General features: G+C 34.4%; 1 protein-coding gene across 1 annotated transcript in view; it reads left to right on the forward strand.

Moving 5' to 3' along the window:
* Positions 1-22,210, forward strand: part of DMXL1 (Dmx-like 1) — a 151,266-nt gene that overhangs the window by 67,329 nt on the left and 61,727 nt on the right. Inside the window, exons 21-27 of the mRNA XM_008580049.1 lie at positions 10,016-10,185; positions 10,686-10,783; positions 11,881-12,046; positions 13,060-13,321; positions 15,196-16,286; positions 16,744-16,935; positions 20,256-20,332. Coding sequence (XP_008578271.1) covers positions 10,016-10,185; positions 10,686-10,783; positions 11,881-12,046; positions 13,060-13,321; positions 15,196-16,286; positions 16,744-16,935; positions 20,256-20,332 — 2,056 coding nt within the window. The remainder of the gene's footprint in view (positions 1-10,015; positions 10,186-10,685; positions 10,784-11,880; positions 12,047-13,059; positions 13,322-15,195; positions 16,287-16,743; positions 16,936-20,255; positions 20,333-22,210) is intronic.

Below are 22,210 nucleotides of genomic sequence, written 5' to 3' on the forward strand. Positions count from 1 at the left end.
GGTCCACATGAACCCTATTGGTGGTCTTGCTGTCCTAGGGGCTGCCAAGGCCCTCTTCTCCCCTGTCACCTCCAAGTAACTCCATCTGAAGGGCACAGCTGCGGCTTCTGCTGGCTCCTGCTCCATGTGCTCAGCAGCTCAAGCCTTAAAGCAGCGGCTGCCCGAAATGCTCAAAGCAGCTTTTTCTTTCTCTCATTGTAGTTTCTCCTGCCTTCATGAACTCCATAGGTCTCTTCTCCTCTTCCGCTGAGCTCCAGCAGCCCTGGCTTGGCTGATGTTACATTTTTATAGCTGTAAATTAGTTGATTGGTGGGAGAGAGTGATGCTGCGGACCGTCTATTCCACCATCTTGATTGGATCTCTTTCCTTTATTTTTTAAAATGTTTGTTTTCTCTTAATCTTCTTTGCATAAAACATTGGCATTTTTGATGATAGATGAAAAGAGATAATGTAGAAACAAACTTTGGGTGGTTGGTATTCTGCGTTATGTTTTTAAGTGCATGATATATTGAAGGCAAATTAGTATTATTTTGTTATCTTTAAATTCTTCTTCAGATTGTCTTTTTTCATTTCGACATTTATCTAAATTCAGCTTTTTCTCCCCAAATTGAATAACATGTTTGTTATAAAAATAATACATTCAAATTTTAAATTTTTACAAAAAAAGAGTACAAAACATAGAAAGTAAAAATTCCACCCTTCCCCAAAACTACTGATAAAATTAATACGTATTTTAGATTTTCGTTTAATATTAGTGTATTTTAGATATTGTTGTATACTGTTAGTCAGGACTCACACAGTTACAAGTAAAGAAAGTCTCACTTATCTTAAACAAAGCAGAATATTTATTGGCTCAGTGCCCAGGAAGTTCAAGAGCTTGAACTGGCTCCCAGCATTATTGGATCTACAGGTTTAAACAGTGTCATTGGGACTCAGCAGATTAGCCTCTGCTCATTGGTCTCTGTCTCTTTTCTTCTCTGTTCCTTTGTTTCCTCTCTCTGCTTCCTTGTGCGCCTCATTCTGCATTTAGCTATGGAAAAGTCCAGCTTAAAATTAAGTCAAATTCTTTTTTTAAATTTTATTGTCAATTGACAACTTATAATTTTATATATTTATGGGGTGTAAAGTGATATTATGATATATGTATATAAAATTGAATGATTACATCAAGCTAATTAGCACATTTATCACCTCAAATACTAACCATTTTGTGATAGGAACATTTGAAATTTTAGCAATTTCAAAATATACAGTACACTATTTTAACTGTAGTCACCATGCTGTGCAATAGTTCTCAAAAACTTACTTCTCCGGTCTAACTGAAACATTGTACACTTTGACCAACATCTTCCCATTCTGCCCACCCCCCAGCCTCTGTTAATCACCATTCCACTCTTTGCTTCTATGAGTTTGGTTGTTTTAGATTCCACATATAAGTGAGATCATGGTGGTGTTTGTCTTGTTGTGCCTGGCTTATTTCATTTAATATAATGTCCTCCAGGTTCATTCATGTTGTTGCAAATGGCAGAATTTCCATTTTTTTTTTAAGGCTGAATAGTATTCCATGGTGTATGTATACCACACTTTCTTTATCTGTTCATCCATTGATGGACACTTAGGTTGATTCCATGACTGGGATATTGTGAGTAATGCTGCAGTGAACATGGGAGTGCAGATATCTTTTCAACATACTGACTTCAGATTGTTTGGATATATACACAGAATTGGTATATCATATGATAATTCTATTCATTCAGATCATATGGTAATTCTATTTTTCATTTTTTGAGGAACCTCCATACCATTTTCCATTTGACTGTATGATTTACATTCCCACTAATAGTGTGCAAGACATTTCTTTTCTCTGCATCTTTGTCAACACTTGTTTTGTTTTATCTTCTTAGTAATAGACATTCTGACAGGTGTGAGGTGATATCTCATTGTGGTTTTAATTTGCATTTCTTTGATGATTAGAAATGTTGAGCATTTTTTCATATGTCTGTTGGTCATTTGTATGTCTTTTGAGAAATGTCTGTTCAGGTCGTTTGCCCATTTTTTAATTGGATTATTTGTTTTCTTGCTATTGAGTTACTTTAATTGCTATTGAGTTGTTTTTTCTTATTATTTTTCTAGTTTATATTCAGTTCCTTATGTATTTTGGATATTAACCTCTTATCATAAATATGTTTAGCTTGCAAATATTCTCTCCCTATCCGTAGGTTGTCTTTTCACTCCGTTAATTGTATCCTTTGCTATGCACAAACTTTTTAGTTTGATGTACTCCCATTTATCTATTCTTACTTTTGTTGCCTCTGCTTTTAGCATCATATCTAAAAAATCATTGCCCAGAACAATGTCATGTTGTTTTTCTCCTATGTTTTCTTCTAGTAGTTTTATAGTTTTAGGTCTTATGTTTAAGCCTTTTAACCATTTCAAGCTGATTTTTTTATATGGTGTGAGATAAGGGTCGAATTTCATTCCTCTGCATATTGATATCCATTTATTGAAAAGACCGTTCTTTCACCATTCTGTGTTCTTGGTACCTTTGATGAAAATCAGTTGACTGTAAATGCATGTGTTCATTTCTGTGATCTTTTCTGTTCCATTGATCTATGTATCTGTTTTTATTGCCAGTATCATGCTGTTTTGATTACTGTAGCTTACTATTATTACTGTAGTAATATAGCCTAAAATCAGGTAGGTGATACCCTCAATTTTATTCTTTTAGCTCAAGATTGCCTTGGCTGTTTGGGTTTTCTTGTGGTTCGTAATGAATTTAAGGATTGTTTTTTCTATTTCTGTGAAAAATGACAATTGGAATTTTGGTAGGGATTGCACTGAATCCATAGATTGCTCTGGGTAGCATGGATAATTTAACAATATTAATTTTTCCAACCCCCAAACACAGGATATCTTTCCATTATTTGTGCCTCCTCAATTTCTTTCATCAGTGTTTTATAGGTTTCAGTGTACAGATCTTTCGCCTCCTTGGTGACATTTATTCCTATGTATTTTGTTTTTTTGGTAGCACTATAAATAGGATTTATTTATTTATTTATTTGGGGGTAGTTGTTAGTATATAGAAATGTCACTGATTTTTGTGTGTTGATTTTGTATCCTGCAAAGTTATTGTATTCATTTTTTAGTTCTAACAGCCCTTTTTGGTGGAACCTTTAGTGTTCTCTATGTATAAGGTCATGTCATCAGCAAATAACCACATTTTTAGTACTTTCTTTCCTATTTGGATGCCTTTCATTTTTTTCTTTTGCTTAATTTCCCTGGCAAGGACTTCCAGTACTATGTTGAACAGAAGTGGTGAGAGTGGGCATCCATGTTTCTGATCTTAAAGGAAAAGGTTTCAACTTTTCACTGTTGAGTTTGATGGTAGCTCTGGGGTTTGCATGTATGGACTTCATTGTGTTGAGGTACATTCCTTCTATACCTAATTGTTGAGAGTTTTTTATCATGAAAGGATGTTGGATTTTGTGAAATGTTTTTTCTACATCTATTAAGATGATCATATGGTTTTGTCCTTCATTCTGTTAATGTGACCAGAATGACATTTATTGATTTGCATATGTTGAACCATCTTGCACCCCTGGGATGAATCTCACTTGTTCATTGGTGAGTGAGATTTTTAATGTATTGTTGAATTTGGTTTGCTAGTATTTTGTGGATGATTTTTGCATCTATATTCACCAGGGATATTGGCCAGTATTATCTTTTTTTGTAGCGTTCTTGTCTGACTTTGGTATCAAGGTAATGCTGGCTTTATGAAAAGAGTTTGGGAGTATTTCTACCTATTTTTTGAAAGTGCTTAAGAAAGGTTAGTATTAGTTTTTCTTTAAATATTTGGCAGAATTCACCAGTGAAGTCATCAGATGCTAGACTTTTCTTTGGGAGAATTTTTAATTCTGATTTATCTCTTTATTGAATCTTGGTCGGTTCACATTTTCTGTCTCTTGATGATTCAATTTTGGTAGGTAGTATGTCATTAGGCATTTATCCATTTCTTCTAGGTTAGCCAATTTTGGGCACTTATTTGTTCATAGTAATCTCTTATGATCTGTTATGTGTCTGTGGTATCAGTTGTCATGTCTCCTCTTTAATTTCTGATTTTATTTTAGTCTTCTATTTCTTTTTTTTAAAGATAGTTTGGCTAAGGGTTTGTCAATTTTGTTTATCATTTCAAAAAATCAACTCTTTTGTCATTTTTTCCTATTATTTTTCTAGTCTCTATTTAATTTATTCCTGCTCTTATCATTATTATTTCCTTTCTTCTAAGTTTGGGCTTAGTTTGTTTTTGTCATTTTTTCCTATTATTTTTCTAGTCTCTAATTTATTCCTGCTCTTATCATTATTATTTCCTTTCTTCTAAGTTTGGGCTTAGTTTGTTTTTCTTTTTCTAGTTCCTTGAGGCATAATGTTAAGTTGTTTGAAAAAATTTTTTTTATATATATAGACATTTATTGCTATAAATTATTGTCTTAGATTTGCTTTTTCTGTATTCCCTAAGTTTTGGTATGTTGTATTTTCATTTTTGTTTGTCTCCAGATCATTTTTGATTACCCTTTTTATTTCCTTTGATTCTTTGATTGGTCAGGGGCATGTTGTTTAATTTCCATATATTTGTGACTTTTTCAAGATTTTTCCTCTTGTATTTCTAGTTTCATGCTATTGTAATCAGAAAAGATACTTGATATGATTTCAATCCTATTAAATTTTTCAGACATGCTTTGTAGCCTAACATATTATCTATCCTGGAGAATATTCCTTGTGCACTTGAGAAGAATGTGTATTCTGTTGCTATTTTATGGAATATTCTGTATATGTCTCTTAGGTCCATTTGGTCTAAAGTGTAGTTCAGGTCTAATGTTTTCTTATTAATTTTCTTTCTGTATGATCTTTCCATTGTTGAAAATGGGGTTTTGAAGTCCCCTACTATTGTTGTGTTGCAATCTTTTTTTTTTTTTTTCCTTCAGATCCTTTAATGTTTGCTTTACGTATTTAGGTACTTTGATATTGGGTGCTTATATACAAGGGAGTGCCAAAAGGTTTGTGGAAAAATGGAATTAAAAGATAATAGAGATCTTTCCATGAACTTTGGAAGGAACTTTGGAAGATTTTGTATTTACAATTATTCTCTTGATTAATTGACTCCTATGTCGTTATGTAATATTTTTATCTCCTTTTACAATTTTTGACTTAGTGGTTATAATCAGAGCAACTTCTGTTCTATTTTGGTTTCTGTTTCTGTGTTATATCTTCTTCCATTCCTTTACTTTTAGTCTATGTGTATCCTTAAAAACGAAGTGAGTTTCTTATAGGTAGCTTATAGTAGGATCTTGTTTTTTTATTTTGTTCAGCCACTGTGTGTCTTTTTATTAGAGAGGTTAAACCATTTATATTCAAAATAATTACTGATAAGTAAAGACTTACTATTGCCATTTTGTAATTTGTTTTCTGGTTGTTTTGTAGATAATGTTTTTCTCCCTCTCTTGCTTGTTTCCTTTATAGTTTGATGGTTTTCTTTAGTAGTATGCTTTAAATACTTTCCAGTTTTGTTCTGTGCATTTACTATAGGTTTCTGCTTTGTGGTTACCATTAGGCTTACATAAAACTTCTTTATTTATAATAGGCTATTTCAAGCTAATAGTAAGTTAACATTGATCAAATACAACTGTACACATTTACCCACCTCTTGTATTCCCATGCTTTATTTTTTAGTGTCAAAATTTACATCATTTTATATATCTTAGCTTGAAAATATATCTTAGCTATAATTGTTTTTAATACTTTTGTCTTGGAGTTTTCATACTAGATTTGTATCCCTTGAAAATATATCTTAGCTATAATTGTTTTTAATACTTTTGTCTTGGAGTTTTCATACTAGAGATAAATATGCTTTACAAACCACTGTTATGGTCCTAGAGTATTCTGATTTTGACTCTATTATCTATACCATTAAGTTTTGTAATTTCATATGTTTTATGTTATTAATTACTGACCTTTCATTTCAACTTAAACAACTCTCTAGCAGTTTTTGTAAGGCAGGCCTAGTGGTGATGAACTCCCTTAGTTTTTTGTTTGTCTCGGAAGTTTTTTATTTATTTCTCTTTCTGAAGGACGGTTTTGCCAGCTGAAGTATTCTTGGTTGGCAGGTTTTTGTTTTTTCTTCTTTCAGCACTTTGAATATATCATTCCACTCTCTCCTGGCCTGCAGGGTTTCTGCTGAGAAATCACTGATAGCTAAATTGGGACTTTCTCATATGTGATATGTCTCATCTCATGCTGCTCTCAAAATGTTTTCTTTCTCTTTGATTTTTGATAGTTTGATTATTGTGTGTCTTAATGGACTCCTCTTTGGGTTGAACCTAATTGGAAACCTCTGCTTCCTGTACCTGGATGTTAGCATCTTACTCCAGATTTGAGAAGTTTTCAGCCATTATTTCTTTAAATATGTTTTCTGGCTGTTTTTGTCTCACTTCTCCTTCTGCATCCTCTAGTATACAAAAGTTAGTTCTCTTTATGGTGTCCCATAATTCCTGTAGACTTTCTTTTTTTCTTTTCTTTCTTTCTTTTTTTTTTGCTTCTCTGACTGGATAATTTCACATGTTTTGTTTTCAAACTCACTGTTTCTTCTGCTTGATGAAACCTGCTATTGAAGGCTATTGAATTTTTCAGTTCAGTCATTGTATTCTTCATCTCTAGGATTTCAACTGGTTTTTATTGTTTTTAATTCTCTGGCAACTTCTTGTTTTCTTCCTGTATATTTTCTACAGGCTATGCTCCACAGAAATACATTGCTGAAGCTTGCCTCCCTGCCTGGGTGGAGCCTTGAGTTTGGCTCTGAGACTGAGCCAAACTGCTGTTTGGAGTCCTAGGTTGGGCAAATGTAGCCCCTAAGCTTTGCAGAAATTCATGATGACAGGTGTCTTTCTGCCTTGGCTGGGCCTTGGGGTGGTGTCTGAGGCTAAGTTAAGCCATTGTTTGGACTGCCAGGTTGGGCAAGTCTAGTCCCTGAACTTTGCCATAATGGACTGAGGCAGGAATCTCCCTGTCTGTGCAGGCAAGGGTGGGCTCATAGGTTGGGTGTAGAGGGCTGGCTATCCAAGGACTCAAGCCAGGTTGAACTTCCCACTGTTCTTCTGGAAGGAACTAGCTCGGCTCTGCAGGTAGGGTATATGGTTGGCTGGCACCTCTAATTGCATGCCATTGCTGTCAGAAACAAAGAGCTACCACCAAGATCTACATACTTGTTGCTGTGAACTTCACCTCTTTTTTATTTTTGTTTCTACCTGACCCTATGCAGTCTAGCCCGTAGTTGCCCCAGGTGGTCTGCATGATGTGAGACTGGCATCAGCTTCCTGGGAAGCATCTGGGAATTCTAGGGAAGCTGGATGTCTGCCTTTGGGCCTCTTTTCCTACTGTAGAAATTGTGGATCCATGGGAGTCCTCCGTGTGCAGTGCTGTGCTGACTTGAGAGGGGGAGGGTTAACACAGTCAAAATGAGACCGTTCCTCTTATCCTTCTAATGCAATTTTTATTTGGTTCTGTGGTCCACAGTGGTGTTTCACGCTCATTTTTAAGTTTTTAGGTTTCACAAAGGTGTTCTTGTCCCTGTATAGTTGCTAGTTGAACATTCAGGGGATGGGGGAGGAGCATCTCAGTCTGTTCAGGCTGCTATAACAAAATAACTTAGACTGTGTAATTTATGAATAATAGAAATTTATTTCTCACAATTCTAGAGGCTAGGAAGTCCAAGCTTAGGTGCCAGTAGAATTGGTGTCTTGTAAGGACTCGCTCTCTGCTCTGTAGATGGCAACTTACTGGTACATTCTCACATGGCAAAAGGGGTGAAAAGGTCTAGCTAGTTCCCTTGAGCCCATTTATAACAGCTCTAATCCCATTGATGAAAGCAGAGCCTTCATGGACTTATCATCTTTTAAAGGCTCTACCTATTAATACTATTGCATTGGAGATTGAGTTCCAACATGAAATCTGGAGGGACATAAACGTGTGAACCATAGCAGGGAGTGAAGCCTGGAACCTCCCATTCTGCTATCTGCCATCTTGCTGACATCCAAATCGAACTCTAATTATTATTTTTTTTTTTTGTCTTTTGTCTTTTTCCGTGTCCGGCAACGGATCGCAACCCTCGTCCAAATCGAACTCTAATTATTATTATTTTTTTTTGTCTTTTGTCTTTTTCCGTGTCCGGCAACGGATCGCAACCCTCAGCGTTGCCCCCGTACTGGACCAATTTATGAAAATGTGTTGAAGTTGGTTGAGATAGTATAAAAATCTAAAAATATTTATAATAATAGTCCATTTACAGCATAGGTGTGTTTTTAAAATTTCTTTTTCTTTATTTCCAAAGTCTTCCATATATTGAGCATTTCAGATTCCTTGGCATAGGATGTTATTCCATGGCATAGGTTAAAAATTTGAGACCCTTTATGTCAAAGTGGCATCTTGCAATTAACTATTTACTCTACACAGTAATACTAAAAAAAAAGTATTGATTATGAAGAGATAAAATAGAAGCTGAGTAATAAACAGCACTCATGCAGACCAATAGGTTGAGAGAATTGCTGATATAAATACTGCTATATAAATATGAAAATATCTTAATATGGTGGTATGGGGTAATAATAATTTTTATGGTCCAAGTTGTATTCTAAATTCGTTATATTATTTAATCTTCACAACTTTGTAATAAGACAGCACCATGACTATTCACATTTTATAAATGAATAAATTGAGAAATTAAGAGACTAAGTAACTTGCCTGAGGTTATATAATTAGTGGTAGAGTTGGAATTTAATGTATGTATTCTGATTCTGGAGTTTTTGCAAAGCTGTGCCTGGTTCACTGAGCTAGACTGTTTAGTTGATGGTTTTTTTTTTTTTTTTTTTTTAATTTTGTGGAATTAAATCCATAAAACAAATGTTGACCAAAGAAAGGTGAGAAGTAGCTTTGAAGAGAGAAGCATACCAGCATGGAATAATGCTTTGTTTCTCATTTTTTAAAAAGCATTGTGCATAATAGCTAGAGAACAAAAATACTACAGCACAATGGAATTTGCCATAAGCATTTTTTCTTATCTTTTTAAAAAAATATATGTTAGTTATATAAAATATATGTGATAGAGTTGTTTGGAGAAGAATAAAAAATAACCCATACTTCCATCAGTCTTAAACAATTAGTATAACTGTGAATCTCATAAAAGTTTATACATTTTCAATTGGAACCCACATTTATGATAATGATTATGTAATTATCTTTATATTTCTTGTAAACATTATTCTTGACATTTTTTTAGGCCTGTCAACTAGTCATTTTGCTTGGGCATTTCACTCAGTAGCAGAAGAAGAACTGCTAAACATGTTGCCAGCAATGCAGAAAGACGATCCCACTTGGTCTGAACTGAGAGCAATGGGTGTGGGGTGGTGGGTCCGGAATACCCGCATCTTACGCAAATCGAGGTTATATAATTAGTGGTAGAGTTGGAATTTAATGTATGTATTCTGATTCTGGAGTTTTTGCAAAGCTGTGCCTAGTTCACTGAGCTAGACTGTTTAGTTGATGGTTTTTGTTTTTTTTTTTTAATTTTGTGGAATTAAATCCATAAAACAAATGTTGACCAAAGAAAGGTGAGAAGTAGCTTTGAAGAGAGAAGCATACCAGCATGGAATAATGCTTTGTTTCTCATTTTTTAAAAAGCATTGTGCATAATAGCTAGAGAACAAAAATACTACAGCACAATGGAATTTGCCATAAGCATTTTTTCTTATCTTTTTAAAAAAATATATGTTAGTTATATAAAATATATGTGATAGAGTTGTTTGGAGAAGAATAAAAAATAACCCATACTTCCATCAGTCTTAAACAATTAGTATAACTGTGAATCTCATAAAAGTTTATACATTTTCAATTGGAACCCACATTTATGATAATGATTATGTAATTATCTTTATATTTCTTGTAAACATTATTCTTGACATTTTTTTAGGCCTGTCAACTAGTCATTTTGCTTGGGCATTTCACTCAGTAGCAGAAGAAGAACTGCTAAACATGTTGCCAGCAATGCAGAAAGACGATCCCACTTGGTCTGAACTGAGAGCAATGGGTGTGGGGTGGTGGGTCCGGAATACCCGCATCTTACGCAAATGCATAGAAAAAGTAAGTCTTTTTATTTTGGTGTAAAAAAAATGAATTAATATATATTTTGGCTCCTTGTTGAAATGGTATTTCGTATCTCCTCTGCTGTTACTCCCTTTTGTTTTTGAAGCAGCAGAATGCTTTTGAATAGTCTTTATATTTCAAAATTTGTTAATATGATTTCTAAAAATGTATATTCTAATTCATAAATTTCAAGCTGACACGTTTAAGTAGTAGATGTCTGATTTTTATAAAATAATTTATGTATATGTTCAAAAAGTACAGAAGAACTTGTAATGAAGGACAGTAGTCCTATTATACCTCTTCTCTGTATCCTGTGATGCCACCAACATAAATTACTTTTGTTATTATTGTATATATATACACATATTCATATACATATTTAGAAACATTTATAGAACATTTAAACAGATCACGTGTCTACCTTGTATATGAGGGAAATTATTTGCTCACTTATAAACAGTTTCTGTGAAATTTTGACCAATGTTTTCTAATTATAGGTAGCCAAAGCAGCTTTTTATAGAAAGAATGATCCTTTAGATGCTTCCCTTTTTTACCTTGCAATGAAAAAGAAAGCTGTGATTTGGGGATTATATAGGTAGGTAAGAAAACTGTGCTTCACAGTGAAAAACTTTTCATAAGGAGTAATTGTATAAAGTAAGATTTGTTCTTATTGATGTCAATTCATGTACATTCTTAGTTATTTTTGTATTCAAGGAAAGATTTCATGGAGAAAAAGCCCAGGTGTTTTCCAGAATGGAAGAAACTTGATTAGTTCACTTTAGTTTTTTCACAGATTTATCAGTCCAGGAACACATTTTTTTCTTATCTTAAGACTTCTCATGATGTTCCTGTAGAACAAAATTAACCAAACCACAGACTTGCAGTTGGGGTAGGGAAGAAGATGACATTAGGGGAGTCTGGAATGGGCATCTATTCTCTGCTCTATTAAGAGCTCATGGGCCAGGCTATCTTCGAAAGTGCCTCCTTCCTATAGGCTCTGACCTTATTTCTGAGCTGAATTCACTTAGAATTTTTCTCTCTCACTTCTCATAAGTGAAAGTTGGTGAACATCATCACCATAAATAGTTTATCATTTCTTTTGAGTTCAGTTCCAGGTGATACATATGAACAGACGTTTGGGGGAAAGTTATGATACCAAATCAGTTAAGAGACTAAATCGTTTAGGATTGTTTTGAATCAGAAAATTCCTTAAATTTTGATCACCTAAGTCATCCTCAGATGGGCAGAGGGGTAATATTATTAATGAGGTTTAGGTAGTGAAGTAGCACAGAAGTTAATATAAATTATATATTTTAAAAGTAAATTTGGGGGCTGGCCGGTTAGCTCAGTTGGTTAGAGTGCAGTAGTACAACACCAAGATCATTTGGATCCTTTTAATAGCCAGCTGCCAAAAAAATAAATAAATAAAAGTAATTTTTTACTGTGCTGCTAATGTAGTTTTCTTTGCAGTTTGAAAGGAAATTTTTCGTTAATCTGAGATTTATATGAAAAATTAAATGTTTTACTAATATTCTTTTTTGCTGGGAAAAGAAGTAGATGTACTTGAGTAGTAACTTTTGAACTGGCAAATGTTTCTATTGAGCCTTAACTTTAAAGTCCTAATTTTAGAAGATTGGTTTTGATGTAGAAACATTATATTCCAAAATTGTCATACTTTTCTTTCCTTTATAGATCTCAAAAAGACACAAGGATGACACAGTTTTTTGGACACAATTTTGAGGATGAGAGGTGGCGTAAAGCAGCTTTAAAGAATGCTTTTTCTTTGCTAGGCAAACAAAGATTCGAACATTCTGCAGCTTTTTTTCTCTTAGCTGGTTGCCTCAGAGATGCAATTGAGGTAATGAATGAAACTTAAAAACAAAACAAAACAAAACACTGTCATCCTTTCAAGCTATTTATCTAGGGCTTAAATTTTATTTTTTTATTTCAACTTTAGTGAAAATAATACAAGGCCATATACCTAAAGTAATTGATAATATTTAGTAGTGATTTTTAAAAATTTGTCATTTAGCTTTAATGATATTTGTATAAAATTTAAGATTTACTGGGTTGTGTTAGTTGCTTGGTAGAGTTAGGTAGTTGATCTGACTCTTAAGAATATTCATGAACAGGGGAAAAATTAAAAGGTTTGTTGTATCAGTTTAAGCATATTTGAATCCACAGCTAGCTCTCTCTTAGCTAATGAACCTTAGAAAATTCCAGTGGTATGTGGATCTGAACCCTTGATCTCGAAGAAAATTCTTAACTGATTATTTTCTTAGTAAGCCTTAAAAAATTATGAACATTTAAGATATTATAACATTTTTAATTTCAAATTTTCCTTTTGCTCAGAGTTTCATACAAGTAATTCTAAACCGCTTTTTAATTTGGAAACACTATAGTCTGCTTGGGTGGGTGGAGAAGAGAAGATGGTTTAAGGTAACATTTTTAATTTCAAATTTTCCTTTTGCTCAGAGTTTCATACAAGTAATTCTAAACAGCTTTTTAATTTGGAAACACTATAGTCTGCTTGGGTGGGTGGAGAAGAGAAGATGGTTTAAGAGTAAAATAAAATACATAGCTTGTATTGATGCAGTTTAGAATTATTTGATATTTCATTAAGATAATTTTTTTTGCAAATGTATTTGAGTAGGTAGATTTGCAGGTATTAACATACGTAAATGTAGTCAAGTAGATTTGCTAAGGCAAGCAATATGGTTTTTTTTTACTTATACTTGTTTGCTAGTTTTGAATATTAATATATTAATAAAGCCTTATGTTTTGCTAATTATTAGAGAATTAATTGAGTTTATCCTGAAATGAAAGCTACCCCTGCTTATTTATAAACAATATTTCTCTTTTTTATTAAAGGTATGTCTTGAGAAACTGAATGACATTCAGCTGGCTCTTGTAATAGCAAGACTCTATGAGTCTGAATTTGATACATCTGCAACATATAAATCTATTTTATGTAAAAAAGTTTTGGGAATCGGTTCTCCTGGCAATGAACTCAGTTCATTGAACATAAATATACATTGTGATCCTTTTCTTCGGAGTATGGCTTATTGGATTTTGGAAGATTATAGTGGTGCTCTGGAAACTTTAATAAAGCAGCCCACTAGAGAGGATAATGGTAAGCTGCAGCTATATGACATTAATGATTAAGAGTCCTATTAGTACCTGCTGGCCATGCAGTCAACTGTGGGTGCTAAGTATAATACAAAACAAATTAAATTCATGGTCTTTATGACTTTATGGTTTAGTTGGCACCTAGGGTTATGTATATAGTTTTTGTTTTGTTTTGAGAAAGGTAAATCCTTTGAAAACCAAGTATTATTGATTTTCTGTTTTTATGAAATAGATTTATGAACATAAGTATCGTTGAATATAAACATTTTGAAGAAATACTGATATAAAGCCAATTTTTTTTCCTAGGTTCAATTTAGTGTGTTTGCTAATCAGTTTTATATTTCTTATAGTAAAATGTATTCAGTGTAAAGAAAGTTGACTTAAGTAATGTGATTAGAAAATCTTAAGCTAAATAACTCTTGACTGTCTTGTTCATGAGATAGGCGAGGAGGGTAGAGTTTTTTTTAATCGTACCTCTTTGAGCTCTACTTCTGCCTTTTCCTTTAGAGATCCTCTTTGCTAAAGCTTTCCTATAGGCTGGAATGGAACAAAATTGGATTCTTTATATAAATTCATATAAAGATAATGGTATTTTCACTTCCAATATTTTTCCATAGGTTGAATCTATTTTCTTTAGATTGAACACATCTGGTAGCAGGTATAGTAGGTGTCGTATCATTTTGAGTACTAATTGGAAAAGCTTCTAGTTCATAGCTTTTTAAGTAGCATCATTTAATCAGGAAGTATGTGCCCTATCTTCTAAACGTATGCAAAAACCATGTGACTAAATTGTTCAGGTCTTGTAAACATCTGTACTAGGATTTTCAAACTGGCCTCTATGTAATGAAGGGGAAAAACAAAACGCTTTTTTCAGCCGCTTTCTTATACCTACACGTACTCTTGTAAAAATACATTTTGATTTGGGATTGATATATGATCACATACTTATAGAGCCAATTAAACTTGTGTTGTTCTAGAAGAAAGTTGCAAGATAATAGTGGCTTGGAACATGGTGGTAGGAGTGGAGGCAGAGAGAAGTAGTTAGATTTGGGATATAATTTTAAAGTTGACTGGTCAGGTCTGGATTGGATATAGAGTGTGAAGGAATTAGGAGTCAAGGATTAACTCCTTGGTTTTTAGCTTGAATAATAGGTAAATGATATGGGGAAGTGTTGTTTTAGATCAAGAAGCCTTTTCTGATAAAGTGACCTTTGAGCAGAGAACTGATTGAAATGAGCGAGTTAAACAATGTAGTTGTGTGGGTAAAGAGTAGTTTTGGCTAAGGGCACACTTATAAAAAAAGGCCCAGAGGCAAGAGTATATACTTGTAAGTGGAAATGAAATATAAGCCTTTGGGTATAGGCGTTTAAATTTTCAGGGTGAAGTTGGGCCTGGAGATAGATATGTGCATGTTATTAGCATATAGATGATATTTAAAGCTATGGTACTATTTAGTTCAATTTAGGGAGTGTAGATGGAAAACAGGTCCAGAACTGAACCCTAGGATGCTCTCAGCATTCAAAGGTAGAGAAGATGAAGAGGACTAGCAAAACAGATTGAGGAAGAGTGTCCAGGGAAGTAGAGAGAAAAAGAACTAAGAATGTATAAGTGGATGTTTTAAATTATCTTAGAATATTACTCGAAGAGATTTGTTTCAGTGGGTAAGTTGCATAACCTTTCTTTTCCTACTGTGTTAGAACACTTTTGTTACAAATGTGCTCTTACCTCTTCAATGCCATGAAGTAGTGTCATCTGTTAATATAATTTTGTCAAAAGACCAGGTAAAGGTGCTATAGTAGACATAAGGGACTAAAATACAAATACTCAAATCAGCTCTTGAAGAACTTTTCTTGGCTCATAGAATGAATTTACTTTCAGATGAAGTCATGATGCCAGCCTGTAATCCTGCAGTTTTTAATTTCTACAATTATCTAAGAACACATCCTCTTTTGCTGAGACGTCATTTTGAATCATCTGATACATTTTCCACACACATGAGTTTAACAGGAAAAAGTGGACTGGCAGGAACAATTACTTTAAGTGAAAGAAGATTATTTTTTACTACTGCCAGTGCTCATTTAAAAGCTGGCTGCCCCATGTTGGCTTTGGAAGTATTATCAAAGATGCCCAAAGTCATCAAGAAAACAAAAACTTTTTGTAGAGCATCTGGTTTTCTGGATACTAGTAAAGTCTGTTCTCCTTCTTCTCCATTAAAATTGGATGCCAGAGAAGATAAATCTTCTGCTGTTGATTGGTCACAGTCACTGATGAATGGTTTTGGATCTTCCTCAGAAGGTTCCTCAGAGAAGCAGTCAAACTCCACTCTTTCTTTTGACTGGAGTCAACCAAGTGTTATATTTCAGGATGACTCTTTAGAGTTGAAATGGGACAGTGATAATGATGACAACGATGATCTTCCTATTTCAATGAAAGAACTAAAATCTTTACAGAGAAAAATAGATAAAAAATTAGATGAAGTAAGTTCTAATTACACGGAATCTTTCAGTACACTAGATGAAAATGACATTTTAAATCCATCAGAAGATATAATTGCAGTTCAATTGAAATTTAGAGCGTGTTTAAAGATTCTCACGGTAGAGCTTCGTACTTTATCTACTGGCTATGAAATAGATGGCGGGAAATTGCGTTACCAACTATACCACTGGCTTGAAAAAGAGGTGATAGCTCTTCAGAGGACTTGTGACTTTTGCTCAGATGCTGAAGAACTGCAGTCTGCATTTGGCAAAAATGGAGATGAATTTGGATTAAATGAGGATGCTGAAGATTTGTTTCACCAAGCAAAAGGGAAACAACAGAGAGAAAATTTTGAAGAAAAAAGACAGTGGCTTTTGAAATATCAGTCACTCTTGAGGATGTTTCTTAGTTACTGCATACTTCATGGATCCCATGGTGGGGGTCTTGCATCTGTGAGGATGGAATTAATTTTACTTTTGCAAGAATCTCAGCAGGTATGTAACTTATATGATAGGCAAAAATAGTACATGTCTGAAACAGTTTATGATGTTGCTTTTGAATATTACAACTGTTGATTTTCTTTAATATCATTGCTTTAGGGAATGCTCCCTTTTGCATGGTCTTTCATATTATAAATTTGTTGAGTTGTGTATGTATTGCAATTTGAGGACAATTCAATATCAGGCCTTGTGACCTGCTTAATTCATACTTCACTATCATATATGAATGCCCTGTAAGGTGACAAGCTTCTCCTTATTACAAGAGGTTATTGTCCCATCATTTAAAATTATGATTGTTAAAATGTTGACCTCCTTAGGTCCCTTCTAACTCTAAGTTTCTGTTATGCTTTTAGTTTTTAATTGTGAAATTTTTCAGAGTCCCCTGAATTGCTTCAGTAATGAATTGTAACTATAAATTGTTGATTAACCTTTTTTTCCTCTTTTTTTTAAGGAAACGTCAGAACCACTATTTCCTAACCCTTTGTCAGAGCAAACCTCAGTGCCTCTCCTCTTTGCTTGTACAGCCAGCACCAAAACAGTAGTTGCCAATCCATTATTGCACCTTAGTAATCTAACACATGATATTCTACACGCCATAATAAATTTCGATTCACCACCCCATCCTGATAGCCAAAGCAATAAAGTAAGTATGTTTGGTTTCAAGCTTTTAATTTAACTATATATGATGATAAAACTAAAAGATAAGTGTTATGGTGTTTTAAAAACAATGTTAGGGCCGGCCAGGTGGCGCACTGCTACAGTGCGCCGCTTGGGAGCTCGGCGGCGCTCCCGCCCTCCGAGGGTTCGGATCCCACATACAGACCGGCCGCTCACTGGCTGAGCGAGGTGCACGCGCAACACCGAGGGTTGCAATCCCGTTGCCGGTCCCGGTCCGGTACGGGCGTGACACTGAGGGTTGCTTAGACCTAATAGGATACTTCAATTTTTGTCAAAATACTAGTTATTTAATCTTAGACACTTTATTAAAATGAGAGTAATAGGTGCATATGCAGATACATGGGTGATTCCTTTAGTAGTACATTTAGCCAAAAAGCTGATTGAGTGTTTTTTAAAAATAGAAACTTAATATTTTGGTGTAAAAGTATAATAAGCACTATGGGCATTTATATTACCAATATGTAAGTAATATTTTTTCTTTGTTAATATTAAAGCATTACGTATTTTAAGGGTAGTGTTGTGAAGTATTTTGCACCTGTCACTTTTCTAGGCTAGGCAGTGCTTTATGAGCCAGTTATAGCAGAATCACCTGCAATGCTTATTAAAAGTCTGGATTCCTAAGTTCATTCCAAATTATTGAATCAGTCTGTGAGAGTGAGTTCTAGAAGTAAATATTTTTTAAGAAGTTCCTCAGGTGATTATAATGCATAACTAGTCATATTGTTATTGTTAGTTATCTAATCAACCATAGCATCCTTCTGGCCATCATCATTCCATCTTATCTGCTGTTAATGTCACATTTCATATTTCATCTTTACTCTCCATATGTATAGAAATCTTTTGAAGTATGGCTTAGTTTGACTGTTTTCTTTATATCCCTTGGAGTTTTTTCCTTCGTAGTCTATCGTTTGATTCTCACCCACCTCATACGAGTTATGCTCTCATACCAGTTCAATTTTCTGCATGCCTGATGATGGACTCTCCTTCCATAATTTTATCTTCTTGGGTAACTTTAATAGTTTTAATTTAATTTTGCTACTTCTTTTCCTGTATTTCTCTCTAGTATAAATGTTTATAGTTCTTATTATACAGTCTGAAATTTAATTTCCTTCAGATTGTGCTTATTTCAGCCAAACTTTATTCAATATTTAACTTTAATTATAGCACAACCATGGTGTATCAGTTAGCTTTTGCTTCTTAAGAACTACCCTGAAACATTAGTGATTTTTAAAAAAGCCATCATTTATTTTGCTTGTGATTCTGTGGGTTGGCTCATCAGTTTTTCTGGTTTTGGCTAGCTGGGCTGATCTCTGGACTCCCTCATTCATCTTTGGCCCACTGGTGGGTTCACTGGATTCTGGATGATCTAGGATTGCCTCATTTACATTTCTGGCAATTAGCAGACTATTGGCTGGGCTGACAGGAGAATCTGGGTCATATGTGTCTCATTCTCCAGCAGGCAAGCCGAGTGTATTGTATGGATTCTCCAGAGAAACACAGCCAATAGGATGTACATATATATAGAGAGAGAGAGGGAGAGAGAGATTTATTATAAGGAATTGGCTCATATGACTGTGGAGGCTGTGATTCTCCAGAGAAACACAGCCAATAGGATGTACATATATATAGAGAGAGAGAGAGGGAGAGAGAGATTTATTATAAGGAATTGGCTCATATGACTGTGGAGGCTGAGAAGTCCCACAATCTGCAGTTGGCAAGCTGGAGATCCAGGATTGCTGATGTTATATCTCCAGCCTGAGTTTGAAGGCCTGAAAACCAGAAGAGCCTGTGGTGTAAGTTCTGGTCTAAAAGTCAACAGTGTCAAGAACCAGGAAGAGCTGATATTTCAGTTTGAGTCTGAAATGTCCCAGCTCAGTGCAGTTAGGCAAGAGGAGTTCTCCCTTACTTTTTGTTCTTTTCAGGTCTTCCAATTGATTGGATGATGACCACCCACATTACAGAGGGAAATCTGCTTTAATCAGTATACTGATTTAAATGTTTATTTCATCTGGAAACACCCTCACAGACACACTCCAAATAATGTTTGACCAAATGTCTGTGTATGCCATGGCCAGTTCACACCTAGGTTTTTTTTACATGGGGTTTTCAGGGGTTTAAAAGCTGCAAGAGTAGAATTTGCAAGACCTTTGAGGCAAAGGTCAAGACTCTCACTTCACTTCTGTTGTGTCCTATTTGTCAAAGCATCACAAGGCCAGCCAGATTCAGTGAGTGGAGAAATAGACTCTGTCTTCCTATTGGAGTACCTGCAAAATGTTGTCATCATTTTTGCAGTCTCCCATATGTGGTCTTTGCCATCTTCAATTATATAATGATATCTTTGATTTTTTTTTTCCTTTTTGTGACCGGTAAGGGGATCGCAACCCTTGGCTTGGTGTCGTCCGCACTGCGCTCAACCAGTGAGTGCACTGGCCATCCCTATATAGGATCTGAACCCGTGGCAGGAGCGCCGCCGCACTCCCAGCGCCACACTCTCCCGAGTGAGCCATGGGGTCGGCCCATGATATCTTTGATTTTAATTCAGTGCCATCTGTCTTGACAGTTGAAGGAGAAAAATAACAATTAGATTGTAATCTGTCACTCCCCATTTTTATCTACATAAAAGACTGTCATACTTCATAATGAGATCCAGAACCTGGTTAATATTCTAGTCTAGTCTACTGTCCTGCCTGGCATAAGCTTCTTCTTTATCCTTAGTTCTGCTTCCTTTATGGCTCATGCTGTGCCATGTTTAGAGCCTTCTCTTCCTCAAAACAAATATTTGACTATACTGCCTTTCAATTACTGTCTTTCAAACTTTATCATTTCTCTAAAGTTTCACTCTCTTCAAATCTTTTTTTATCGTTATTAGAATATGTGGTAGCATGTTCTTCAATAACCTGTCCATAGGTGAACTGTCATTAATCACTCTCTGCCTCTTCATATTTTGGTTGAAAAAAAAGGCAGGTTGAGTGTTGGAAGGCTTGCTTTTAATACATGGTTCATACTCTACTGGATAGCTGACATCTGTTTCCCTTGTTCTTGAAAAAGAAATTAGGTAACAGATGTGTATTTTATAATTTCTGCCAAAGGTCTCATTGTTTTTTCTTTAAATTTTCTGTAGTAACACTTCTCTAGGTAGAAATGAGTGTTACAGAAAAAAAAAAAGGAAATAGTTTATGGAGTCAGAAGTGTTTTCATCCTTTTTAAAATGCTGATTATACTAGGTCTTTAAAAAAGCTATACCTAAAAAAAGTTACACTTAATTTTGTTGTTTTTTTTTTCCAGGTCTATGTAATGCATACTTTAGCAGCCTCACTTTCTGCTTGTATTTATCAGTGCCTTTGTGGTAGTCATAACTACAGGTAAATATCTTTTTGTGAATTTTAAGAATGCTTGCAGTAACCAATGAGGTTTCATATTTTATATGTTATTGCTTTAGAACTATATATAGCAGTCTACTTTAAATATTGCTAAAAGCACATGGCTGAGTTGTTAAATACTTTTTCTTCATCTGTGAAACTTTAACTTACGCCTTTATGGCAAAGGAATCTCAAGTAAACCCTTGTCAATATAACTTATTTAGCAGCCTATTATTGGTTACTACCTTATGCCAGACATTGTGATAGGCACTGAGAATTTTGACATGAATGAGATAAGGTCTCATTCCTTAAGGTTAGTCTAGTTAGAGACAAACATATGAACTCATAAATTATATATAACAGGGCGTAGTTCTTAAATGGTAAGTATTAAATATGGTAGATAGTAAAAGGCTCAGGGAGCACAGAGGAGAGAGTGATTGACTTGGAATTGAGAAAAAATTTTACAGAAGAATTTATGTTAAGGATTTTTGTCTTTATGTTTTTTCTAGGCTTTAAAAAAATATTGTTTGGTAGTGTAATGGGATCTTTCTAAATCTGTCTTCAGTTCTTTGAATTTCTTCAAATATTGTCTCATCTGTCTTCTGTTTCTTTTTCTGTTAGATAGGTATTGGAACTTGTGGGTTCATCTTATTTTTCATTTAACTTTCTTATCTTCCTTTTTTAAATCTAATTTTGTTTTATTTTAGGGGAAATCCTAGCTTTATTTTCCAGACACTGACTATTCTTCACCATTGTCCTGTCTTTTATGTAGCCAGAGTTTGTGTTTTAGAAATTCTGTTTTTCATTTTTAAATCTCTTACTAATTTTAATAGTTGCTGCTTCAGTTTTTATAACTTATTTTTATTTCTTGATTTTTTTAAAGTTCTTTGAGTATAATACTCTCTTTAATGTTCTGATACGTCTGCCTTCTCAGGTGAAGATCTTTTGATGAGTTTTTTATCTCTTACATGGTGTCATTTTCTTGATGTTGATTTTTGGTTGTCTGTTCATCTTGTGTGTTTGAATTCTCCCTGGTAACCCCATTTACTCAGGTTATATTTTCCTAAGGTAACTTCAACATGATTTTTTTGAACTTGTCCTCCAGGAGTTCACTTTCTTGTTATTTAGTGTGGCTTTATTTTTATCTTTCTTATTATTTCCTTAGGCTTACTATCCATTATTCCTATAGGCTTTTCTATCATTTCCATAGGCATAGCAAGGAAGAGATATTTTTGTTGTTACTCTGCCATCTTACAACTGGAAAGTAAAGCAAGAGAAACTATTTACAAATGCATCAAAATGTTATGATCAATGAGATTTGCCAGTCAGAACAGATTTAAACCAAGAAATGTGCTATGTTTAAATCTTATGTTCATTTCTTTAGTGTATGACATAGGAATTTCTGAACTATTTAACAAAATTCTTTGTACCATTTTCTGTCAGAATTATTTCATAGTTTATGTCAAGCTGCAAGTTATTTTGTTCATTTATCTGTTTACTTAGGGAAGTTTATCCTGAATTCCCAAATTGTGTAAAATAGTCCTCTCTTTTGCCTTCATAAAACTGTATGCGTAGGTTTCATATTTAAGAACAATATGATAAAATTTTTATGTCTGATTCCTTCACCAGAATATAAATTTCATGGGAACAGAAACTATCTTTTTCTTTATATGCCTAGTAACTGGTATGGTGCCTGATGTAGGGAAGGCCAGCTGTTAAATAAAAAATTGAACCTAAAGTGACTTTATTTACAACCAGATAACCTGTTTTTGTGTGTGTGTGTGGTGGGGGGGGGGGGGGGGGTTTTGTTTTTTGTTTGTTTGTTTTGTGTTGTGGTGGTGGTGGGGGTGTTGTGGGTGGTGTTTGGTGGTGTTGTGTTTG

The sequence above is a fragment of the Galeopterus variegatus genome, unplaced genomic scaffold (genome assembly GCF_000696425.1).
Source record: "Galeopterus variegatus unplaced genomic scaffold, G_variegatus-3.0.2 Scaffold2007, whole genome shotgun sequence".
Lineage (NCBI taxonomy): Eukaryota > Metazoa > Chordata > Mammalia > Dermoptera > Cynocephalidae > Galeopterus > Galeopterus variegatus.